The sequence below is a fragment of the Tasmannia lanceolata genome, unplaced genomic scaffold (genome assembly GCF_043159265.1).
Source record: "Tasmannia lanceolata isolate RefF3 unplaced genomic scaffold, GAP_Taslan_0.1 ptg000011l, whole genome shotgun sequence".
Classification (NCBI taxonomy): domain Eukaryota; kingdom Viridiplantae; phylum Streptophyta; class Magnoliopsida; order Canellales; family Winteraceae; genus Tasmannia; species Tasmannia lanceolata.
Genome location: NW_027518688.1, coordinates 20,342,160 through 20,354,195, shown reverse-complemented (window position 1 = coordinate 20,354,195; position 12,036 = coordinate 20,342,160). Strand labels below are relative to the sequence as shown.

At 39.2% G+C, this 12,036-nt stretch overlaps 1 protein-coding gene across 1 annotated transcript; it reads right to left on the bottom strand.

The window, feature by feature from the left end:
* Positions 1 to 11,420: 11,420 nt before the first annotated feature.
* LOC143885990 (secreted RxLR effector protein 161-like) lies at positions 11,421 to 11,801 on the bottom strand. The gene has a single exon (XM_077390008.1). It carries the CDS (start codon positions 11,799 to 11,801, stop codon positions 11,421 to 11,423), a length of 381 nt encoding a protein of 126 aa, XP_077246123.1.
* Positions 11,802 to 12,036: the final 235 nt, after the last annotated feature.

Here is a 12,036-nt window from a genome sequence, read left to right as displayed (position 1 = left end):
CACGCTTTGCTAGGAAAGTGGTTATGAAGATTTGGGGAAGAAAGATCTCATTTGTGGGTGAGGGTTATTTGTAGTAAGTATGATTGTCAACCCGGAGGGTGGGAGTCTTTTGATAATTTTAAGAAAAATGGTCTAACGGTGTGGAGAGATATTTTAAAAATGTCCTCCAAGTTCAACCTGAAGATTAGATTTAGGGTTTACCGAGGGGATACAGTTAAGTTTTGGAGTGATTTATGGTGTGGTGATAGCCTGCTCAGGTTGTTGTTCCCAGAAATTTTTCGGGTTGCGGTGAAGAAAGAAGCTATGGTCAGTGAGTGTATGGCTAGTAGGGATGGTGTTTGGGAATGGTGCCCAGCTTGTAGAAGAAGGTTCTTTGCTTGGGAGTTAGATTATGTGGCTAGACTTAGAAGGCTTTTGGATAATGGCTACATTAAAAGAAATGGGTTGTATAAGAGTATATGGACTGCGGATTCTTCGGGGTTTTTTTTCTGTCAGATCTTTCTATACGAGCCTGATGCCCTGCCCGACTCCCTCTTTTTCGGCAAAGGTGTGGAAATTTCATTGTCCGTTGTGTGTAAGTTTCTTTGGTTGGGCCGCATGTCGCGACAGGATACAAACCATTAACTTTCTGAGAAACTGTGGTATGTGGCTTGTTGATCATTGCCCCCTATGTCTTGCTGATGGAGAATCTACGGATCATCTATTTATGCATTGTTCGTTCACCCGGTCTATATGGGGTCGCATATTTCAGAGATTTGGGATTAGCTGGATTTTTCCTAGATCTATTGAGTTGTTGTTGCAACAATGGAGCTTCATGCCTTGGAAGAAGAAAGGGAAAATTTTGTGGGAAGTATGCTTGCTTGCCACTTGGTGGGTGGTTTGGAAGGAGAGAAATGCACGGGTGTTTGAGGGTATGTCCAAGGCTCCTCATTATCTTTATATGCAGATAATTGCATTGGTTATAAATTAGACGAGATGCCATCCATCTTTCCAGTTTGTCTCAGCTTTGATCTTTGGGAAGGATGGGGTGTGGTGTGTTTGAGTAGTGAGTGGGCTAATAAAGTTGTGCAGAGATGGGAACCGCCGACTCAAGGAGTGTTAAAAATAAACTTTGATGGTGTTTGCTTTGGGAATCCCGGTCCAGCCAGGGTGGGAGGTTTATGTCGTGATGATGCCGGCCAGATTCTTTGGACTTTTTGGGGCCCTTTAGGTGTGACTGACGCTACGGAGGCGGAAGTCCAAGCGGCTTTCAATGGCATAAAAAAGGTGAGTAGAGACCATCTGAAGAGTGTAATTGTTGAAGGGGACTCGTTTAATGATATCCGGTGCCTGAGGGGTGGGGTGGCTCCACCTTGGAGGTTTTTGGATCTTTTTGACGAAATGGAAGATATATTGGCGGAATCAGATATTGAGTTGATTCATGTTAGAAGGTCTGCTAACGAGAAGACGGATGCGTTAGCTAAAAGAGGGGTGGTATGCAACTCGATGAATTGGTCTGGTCAATTTCCTATTTGATGTCCTATTCATTGTGTAATTTGTTTTTTATTTTTGTGTTCTGTAACTTCGGGATTTCCCTTTCGGGTGTCCCTTCTGATTCTTTTATAATATTTGCCATTCCAAAACAAAACAAAAAAACCCGAGGAAGCTAGGGACTTAACAAAGCGATATGAATGCCATTTCCATGATGGGTCCCTGTTCCTTGAAAATCTTTTGTGTTCTGCGGAGTTTGTTGATGGGGCAGATTATATGGGGGTTGCAAGGAGGCAAATTAGGAGATCACTTGGGATGTGATATTGTTGGCCAGTGGAAGAAGGATATGGTTAATTATGACCAGAAATGTGTTGAAATATTCAAATGTCAATCCTAGAATCCCAGCCTTTACCCTCCACTACCAGAAATATAGATATTGGCAACAAACAAAATCCGTCACCAATAGGCACAAATCCGTCCCTGAAAGTAATTAGAGACGGAAACAGTCTCAATTATAGGCGTCGCTTAAAGTTTTTGTGAGAGAAATTCAAGTTGGTGACGGATATATTTGTTAGAGTATTTTCAAAGAGTAATTTTGAAAAGGTTTTAAAAGAAATATGAATCTTGTTTGTGTAAAATGGGTCGCTTTTGGAAAAGAGAGTGAAAAGTGCTTTGGGAGAATAGTCCCACATTGGAAACTCAAGAAATTGGAGAGGGGTATAAAAAGCTTTACCTACCTCTCTCTCTCTCTCTCTTGCTTTGTTGCACAATGGGTTTTGGAATGGTCTGCACCGTTGCACCGTCCGCGCACGCGTGATGTGTGCTGTAGGGCGCTAGTTGCGCTTTTTGGCACACTTGTGCTGTTAGGAGGGAGGACGTTGGATTTACACAAACCCACAAACCAACAGTCACTCCAATGGTAAGATTTCTTTCCAATCTTAAAAGGTGACTTGTAGGGTGTGCTTTTTCAAACAAAAGACACCAGAAGCTTTATATAAAGACCAAAAACCACTCATTTACAGTAGATTAAGAAAACCCACTAGGGGAATTCGAATTTGTGAATTTCCATAAGCAATTTCATTCAATTAAAGCCTTTCTAAATTCGTTTTCTTCTAGTGTTCACTAGGCTTGAGTCGAATTTGTGGTTCCCCCTGCACACAATTGGTGGGGGCGAATATCGTCTTAAGGAAAGCGACAATGCTCCTTGAAGCATCTCAATTTACATCTTCCTTCATCTCCACCGTCAACAATTTTCTCCATCCTTCACCAATTGCCACCGATTAATCACAGAAATAAAATGGGAACTAATAACAGATTGGAGAACAAGAAGTCTGAGAAGATTAACTACAACACTTGTATTGTTGATCTTCTTTAAGACATGACTATTTTTCCGACATAATATTGATAACGTGTTTGAATACAACTTACCAGATGAACCGAGCTATCCAATCTGTAACTCAAGACCGAGTTCTCTGCAAATAGTGGGGACTAAAGTAGCACATCAAGGCTGAAATCCTACTACCAACTAGGATTATTTACACATTAGGACTTTAGCTCAGGATACCAAGGGATTCTAGCTTCCTAGCCTAGTTATTTTTATTTTCTGTAGGAAGTTTCTTGAGTTGGTCGCATATTAGTCTCCTAGTTGGCAACAAAACTTGGCTCCAGACCGGTCTGGAGTAACTTCCTCCAGCCCCTCTTATTGGAGGGATTTTCACCTTCCAAGAGGGCACACTGGGGTTACCAAACCCCCGTCTCTGATACCACTTCTTGTTGTAAACGTGTCATCACCACCGACTCTTCATAGTCATTTTTTATTTTAGGATTTTGTTTTCTAGAAGGTTGGATAACTTCTTAGGAGAGTTTGATTTGGGTAGGTAGCTAGAGAGAGGTTGTGTTTATCTAGAATTCTACTAGATAAACTAGAAGAGTTTTATTTTATCTACTGTAAGCCATTGTTCTTCTTCTAGTTTGATTTGGGTAGGTAGCTAGAGAGAGGTTGTGTTTAGCTAGAGAGAAGTTTCGTAGTTTTGATTGCCGATTCAAACAATCTACTGTTATGGATATAAAAAGGATGTTTATCCTATGAATAAAGCTAGCTTCCACATTTTCTGATTGTGCCGTTTTCACTATTTGAAAAGTGTTTCACGTATTTAGCAAAAGCTCTCTCTCTCTCTCTTCAATAGTGTATTGTCTTTCTTCTTCTAAACTAGTTGCAGACCCGTGGCGGTAAAAAATGATTTTGAAATGGTTCTTAAAAACATGCAATTAGGAAATGCAGGTTGTGCTTATAAAAAGAGAAAAACAAAAGCAAAACAAATATAAAATCTACTTGCCACTCGGATTCAACAACAAATCAATAACTAAAGAATCAAATACAACGGACCTAACTGCCATATATAATATCCAATTTTTAAGTGGAATGCAATAGAGAGATGATAGCTGAGATCTCGCTCTCAATTTTCTATTTGTGAGAGGACAAAGGAACATGACCTATTTAAGTTTCAAATTTTAAGTAGCTAGTGTGTAATCATCGAGCGGAAGGTCCTGAAATCCAAAATACATAAACCATAAGGGGAATTAGAACCCATATGAAAATTTTCAAACATTTATATAGCTCTTCAGAGGCTAGTTACAATTCCATCAATAATATGAAAGCCAATGTAACCAAAGGCATATTAAAGAATATTCCTTAATATGCAACAGCTACAAAGACTTTCTATTCTTGAATTGAAAAATGGATAATGAAATTAATCAATAGATAATACAATATAAATTTTGCCCTATTAGAGTTTCTTATTTGGCAAATAGCAAAACTCTTTTTAAATGTCCAAAGCTGAGCAAGGAACTTATGAATGGGTTTATAACTACAAATTAGGGAGAGAGCTAGTGACCTGGATTAAATTGAACACCCCACTTATCATTCGGGGCATTTTTTTTGTCTTACCTTCTCTCGGTGCAAAAATCATATTCAAAGAAGACCAAACGATAACAGAGAACCCACAGTCATCCTCCACCTTAGCAGGAATCAATCCCTGGAATTCTATGACGTTTTATGCTTGGAACAAAAAAAAAAATCTCAATAGAAAAACTTAAAAATTTGTTTAGAAATGATATTAGAAATGGAGAGGTCTTTAAAACAGCTTTTGGATGAGAACCACTACCTTTATTTCCTACATGGAAAAGAATCCTCCATGCGAGGCCCTATTTTTCAATCTTACCTTCGTATATATGTATGAGCCATGGGGTTACATCTAACCCAGTTTTGAATGATTTCCAAGTCTCCAATTTATGGACTCACAATCAGATCTCAACATCCAAAACGCTCCCTCCTCCATAAATCAGATATATGTTCCTTCTCACCTGTAAAATCACCATACACATAGTCAAGCTAACCATACAAAGATCCAAATGCTAAATCAAAATACCCTGAAAATACCCTAAATCAAAAATATATAATATAGAGACAGGCAATAGGAAATGAAATCTCCTCAACTCCTTTCCTGAAATTTCCCTGAAACTGAATACCCTGCCAGCACAAAAAGGATCGTTACAAAATGTACACGTAATTATCAACTAACCAGATCATTATAAGCAGATCATTAAAATATAGTTGGAATCCAATACAAATAAACTTGAACACTGCTATAGTTGGAATCCGCTATCCGCTTTCAACATGTTAGAAGATCGGCAAATGATAAGGCGGATGCGCTAGCTAAGCGTGGTGTCTCTGGTGGTTCTATTATGTGGTTCGACCACCTTCCTCCCTGAGAAGGGGTTTTCTCTGTATTTTGTTTTTTCTTCGTTCCTGTTTCTTTCTTGCTTCCTATTGTAGATATGGGTGGTCCATCTCGGCCTCCTAAATTTACTATATATAATTATTGTCATTTCAAAAAAAAACTTGAACACTGCTCTCCCAGAAGCGACTAAATTTGCTAGCTATATAATTATCATAGCAGATTAGAAATGGAAAAAAAAAACCCACATAGCATAGCACCCAAAACAGCAACAACTACTTAGTTTTTTGGATTCCAAGAGAACACCTAAATGGTGGAAAAGGAAAAAAAATCAACCACCTAGAAATTTCAACCTTATCATCAGAGTTTCTTTAGAGACCCAAAGATATTCGAACACCAAGCGTGGTTTTACCACAAATACGGGTTTGTACGTGCTTGTCATGGAGAGGGAAAGAGAGAGGGAGGAAGGATTATGCCTGTGGAAAGGAAATCTTCTACGAACAGCCAAGGAGATGTGGTTTTTAGGATCTCAATTCGGTGGATGTCGATAAATCAGGTGAAAAACTTGTAATATGAAGCATTTTTTAAGGAGCTGGGAGAAAATCCTGGAATGACAGACTCATACGTTTTTTGAATTTACTGATAATACGAACAGATATATGAGGTGGATATCAAATGCCATAATTTTGGAAAACAAAACGAAATTGAAACGAATTAAATGCCATGAATTTTGGAAACAAAACGAATTAGAAACAAATTATTAAAAGATATGTGTATGGAAAGGAAAATGCCATAAATGAAATAGCTTGCAAATAGGAAGGCGAAGAGATGTTGGATTTGATCAATTTAATTCCATACTTATCCAATAACACTTTCTAATTCCAATGATTCTAAAGTGGGAACCTTCCCATATTAAAGGATAGATTAGGAAGATCTTAAATGCTGCCTTAAAAGTAGCCGTTTTTTAAATAATCGTGGGGGTTATGGGGAGTGGATATCGGGGAAAACTGCATTTGTTTGTAAATCGTATTTACTTATTTTTTTTTTTTGACGGGAAAATGGTGATAAAAATAGGATGCCAGCTCAAAAATTAGCTGCCACATAGGCTTAAAATAAGGAATACAAACGTTATTGGAAATTTAGAAATTTAGAATTTTTAAAATTTCGGGATAGAGGAGGGGTTGCCATGTGGCTGCACCCCAACTTAAGTTTTTAGAGGATATACAAAACGTTATATTAGAGGAGATTTAATAGGTTTTAAGAGGAGATTTAATAGCTTTCTATAATCGAGAGATTTACCAAAATGTGATCAAGATGGCTTTTAAAAATTGCGGGATGGAGGAGGGGCTGACACGTGGCACCACCACAGCTTGTAGGATTCCGTTATATATATATATATATATATATATATATATATATATATATATATATATATATATAGGATAGGATAATAAGGTTTACAAGTTTGTTGGGAATTTAACCAGGTAGAACTCACCGTTAAAAGCTAGCTGTTAGAGGGAGGGTGCCCATTCCCTTATAACCCATCCCCATCCACTTCACTTTAGCGATGTGGGACTATTTCCTCGGAGGCACACCGGGGATATTAGGGTTGCCGAGATCTTCCCGGGAGTTACCAAGCCCCAGCTTTGACACCATTTGTTAGAAATTTAATAGGGTAGAACTCACCCCTAATACCTAGCTGTTAGAGGGAGGGTGCCCATTCCCTTATAACCCATCCCCATCCACTTCACTTTAGCGATGTGGGACTATTTGCTTTTGCATGGAACTCTAACAGTTGTGACCCAGTTATAACTAACCCTTAAAAGTTAGCCGTTAAGGGGAGGGAGCCCTTCCCTTATAAGCCAATCCACATCCCCTTGCTTTTCCGATGTGGGAATCTTCACTTTTGCATGGAACCCCAACAAATGATATAGCAAGATGTTTTTCCCTGGTGAATTCTAGGGTTATTACAGGTAGTGGGCTTCGGCCACAATCCTTACTTTCAATCCGCTGCATTACTAAGGCTGTGATTTAATTTTTGAACTTTAGAGTCTAGATGAATATCGCCCATTTATTTTAATACCCTAACCATCTATTAAATGGCCTAATTCGGAGGTTTGGGATTGTTTGATCTGGCCAGTAGCCTAAATTGAAAGTCACATTCTTTGGGACTTCCAACCCATCTTTTTTAGTGGGAAATGATATGTCCCGTGTCCTATTTTATACTTGCACTCTTCATCTTTATGTTACCCGGTTCTCATGAGCTGATATAATTCACTCTTTATCTTTATGTTACCCGGTTCTCATTGGCTGATATAATTCACCACAATCTAATAAGAGAAGTGAAAATACAGATGATATATGCACTCCCTTGTTTTGCTCAAATTTTCTACCTTTCGTTTTGATGTTGTTAGCGTATTTGGTAAAAACAAGTTAGTTTCAGAGCATGTCTGGCTACCATGAACTTTTTTTTTCTGGAAAATATTAGCTTACCAAATGGTGAGGGAGGGTGGGAGAGGGAGAGACATAAAAAACAAGGTAACAAAAAAAAAAAGAGGGAGGGGGGGAGGAGTGATAAATCGACCCCCATATATCTTAAATCGACCCCTTTTAACGTAAAACCTTAGGGGTGTGAGTTACCCACTTGTATAGTGCTTAACAGTAGATGAAAACTTTATTCACACGCCCTAACATTTTATTTTACGTTAAAAGGGGTTGATTTAAGATATATGGGGATCCATTTATCAGTGCCCAAAAAATATTATGGTTTGCCAAACATGGCCTTGATATGAGCTTTTTTTCAGAAAATTTATCAAACAGCCAAGCAGACTAAGTCTATAACAAAGCAACGGCCAGTTATAGAGAAAATCCTAGAAAAAAACTTACGCCATTTATTGGGCCCTGATCTCATCTCTATAGACGGCTTGCAGAAAGATAAGGGACCAGAGACATTGTCGTCATAAGGTAAAGATAAAGTGATGAAAAACTTGCCGATCTGCCCCGAGGTCATTATCTTTCCGGGTTAAAAAAAATGTGATGAACAACTTGCACCATTTATTGGGCCCTAATCTTATCTGTAGACAACTTTCAATTTCTCGAATCCTATTAATTAATCACAAAGATTTTCTAGATATGGTGGGTGACGTGGACTGCAAGGCAAGGAGTTTTGGAAACTTCCAAATCTTCCAAAAGTATCCAACATCTCTTTCTAAAATTGGGAAAAAAAAAGGAAGCAACATATTTTTAATTCAAAGCAATTTCTATTTGAGTCCGGTTAAATTAAGGAACTTAGTTATTTGTTGCTTTTTAGGACTTTAGGTGGTAGTAGTTGATTTAGAAAGTAGAGTTTTACTTCGAGAAGAAGTTAGTGTTTTATAAAAACCTGTGTGCAAGGGTTGTTGCACAGTTCATGTTTGTTTTATAAAATAAAGAAATTTTCTTCTTTCTTGGTAGAGAAAGTTGTTTATCACGTTATTCGTGGTTTCGAAGAATAGCTCTTCGTGGATTCAACGAGCACCCTTCGTGGATTCAAGGTTTATTCAGATCGGTGTTGATATTGATCGACCTCGACTCTTTCTTCGCGCTTCGGCTACGCCAAGTGGTATCAGAGCTCTGCTACGTTCCATACATGGCTTCCCACGGAGAACGAAAAAATTAAGAAACTGTGACGGTGGAGATGTTTAACACTCTCTAGGCTACCGTTAATCAAATAGCGGAGCAATTGGTGCGGTTTAATCCTACTGAGCGCGAGCAACCCCAAATCGACGACGGTGATCGGCGACGGCACGCTCAAGCTCTACGTCGAGTTCCACGCTCCAGCCCTAGAGTTACATATTTTTGTAACGATTATTACTCTAGTGAGGAGGAATTCGAAGACATCATCCATCCAAGGTATATTCGTGACTGCGCTCCGAAATCCGCGGTTCGTAATCGCGATTATTGTATTAAGGTGGATTTGCCCAATTTTAATGGCCAACTCCATCTCGAAGATTTTCTTGATTGGCTAGCAGCGGTCGATAGATTTTTTGACTACATGGAAGTTCCTGAGGAGAAAAAGATGAAACTTGTGGCCATCAAACTCAAGGGAGGTGCTTCGGCATGGTGGGATCAACTACAACTCTCACATACAAGGATGGGGAAGCGACCAATCTGAACATGGGCACGGATGTGTCAAGTCCTTTGTGAGAGGTTTCTACCCCTTGATTATGATTATGATCAAACGGCTTTTTGTATGAGTCGAACCATGGTAGAGACACCGCAGACCGTGAAAGAGAAGGTGACTTTGGATCTTTCTGTTGGAACAAAAAAGCCGCCACAGGCATTTCCAACACAGGGAAGAGGACGTGAAGATGTTCCTTCTACTTTGGCAACAACACAAATTCCACGGTATGATCCGCACGAGTCACCGTTTGAGCAATAGGTCATGTGCTACAAGTGCAACCAATCTGGTCACAAATCCGATCAGGGTCCCCTAGCCATTGGTGACGAGCTTGAAGACGATGATCAGAAGCAGTGTGATATAGATGAGCATAAAGAGGAGGAAAATAAGAAAGAAGACCTCATTCCTGCCATTTGTGCTTCCGAGCAATACTTAACGATGCATCAAGTTATGTGTTCATCAAAAGTAGAGGAGGACCTCAAACCCTTTCAAGTGGAACGGCAATTATGTTTGGTACTAAAAGAATTTCTTATCAACTCAAAGAAGGAAAAGAAGAAAAAACGAATCTACAAAGGTGTCAAAAAGAAGAAAAAGAAGCTCGACGAGTCCAAATCTAAGTACAATGACGAAAGGGCCAAACATCAATTTAGTAAGGTCTTTGAAGCTGGAGATTCTATAACGACATCACCAATGAACTCGAGGTCGAGTTCTCTTCAAGTGAAGGGGAATGATGTGGGCTGCAAGGCAAGGAGTTTTGGAAACTTCCAAATCTCCCAAAAGTATCCAACGTCTCTTTCTAAAATTGGGAAAAGAAAGGAAGCAGCATATTTTTAATTCAAAGCAATTTTTATTTGAGTCCGGTTAAATTAAGGAACTTAGTTATTTGTTGCTTTTTAGGACTTTAGGTGGTAGTAGTTGATTTAGAAAGTAGAGTTTTACTTGGAGAAGAAGTTAGTGTTTTATAAAAACCTATGAGCAAGGGTTGTTGCACAGTTCATGTTTGTTTTATGAAATAAAGAAATTTTCTTCTTTCTTTGTAGAGAAAGTTGTTTATCACGTTCTTCGTGGATTCGACGAGCACCCTTCGTGGATTCGAAGGTTTATTCAGATCGGTGTTGATATTGATCGATCTCTACTCGTTCTTCGCGCTTCCGGCTACGCTAGTGGGTATAGAGAAAGAGAGATTTCGCAACACCGGAAAACCCTCTCCTCAAATAGTGAAACCGAAGTTTACACTGGCCCAAAATCAACAACCAAAGTAGAAGAAGAACAAAGCACAAACAAGATGTAATCCAATATATATGATGGAAGAACACAATACAAGACAAGAACAAAAAAGAGAGAAGAAAGCTTCAAACATTAGCTTGCACACAAGAGCTTGGTCAAGGAAAGTAAAGAGAAAATAGCTTAGGTAAGTGGTAGTGGGTATAGGAAAGTGGTGTCTTAAATGCTTAGGGAAGTGGTGGGTTTGGAGTTCCAAGTAAGGGTTTGAATTTGAAATAGGTAGGTAGTGGGAAAAGATGGAGCAAACATGTGTGGTTCACACATGTGCAAGCTAGGCAAAATGACTAGCATGCCCATGGACACAAAATTACAAATTTGTCCTCACTACATCTCTCAAAATAAAACAAAATAAAGCTAAAACAAAAAATACACTTTAAAATTAACACTCCCCCTTAAAGTGATTTTTTGGAAACTACTCTAAGCTTACCCCAAAGTAGCTCAAATGGTCCTTTGGAAAGTGACTTGGTAAAGATGTCGGTAATGTTCTCTTTGCTCCTCACTTCCGCTACACCAATTGTACCATCTAACACCTTTTCACGAATGAAATGATGCTCGATCTCAATGTGCTTTGTTCTTGCATGACAAACCAGATTTGTGGCAAGTTTGAGTGCACTTTGGTTGTCACCAAGAATAGTTGTCGCCTTGTGAATAGGTAAATGAACATCTTCAATCAACCGTCGCAACCAAACACATTCTTGAAAAACAAGAGCGGCGGCCTTATATTCCGCTTCCGTTGTTGAAAGAGACACTGAGTCTTGTTTCTTACTACACTAAGAAACACCCGCCGATCGAAACAAAAACACATAATCGGAAGTAGATCTCCGATCATCCAAGTCCCCTCCATAGTCGGCATCGGTAAATCCATTCAACACAAAATCAACCCCTCTCCTGTAAAGCAACCCAAAGTCAAGGGTAGAATTCACATACTTCAAAATCCTCTTTGCCGCCTCCAAGTGCGGTTTCCGTGGCGCTTGCATATAGCGACTAGCAAGCCCAATGGAAAAAGAAATGTCCGGTCTTATGATAGTCAAGTAAATGAGACTATCCACAAGAGGACGATATGGCTGCGGATCTGGAAGAAGCTTGCCTTCTTCCCGCCTTATCTTTATGTTGGGATCAAGAGGAGTAACAGATCTTTTACTTTGACTCATCCCAAATCTTCCAACTAATTTCTCCGCATAGCCTTTTTGAGAACTAGCACACCATCCTTCAAGGTTTCTACTTCTAAGCCAAGAAAGTGACTTAGTTCTCCCAAGTCCTTCATCTCAAAACGAATAGATAGTTCATCCCTTAACTTTGCAACTTCAACATCATTGTTGCCAGTAACTATCATGTAGGAAGATAGCTCTTTTCGGACCATCCTGAATGGAAGGTCACGATCATGCA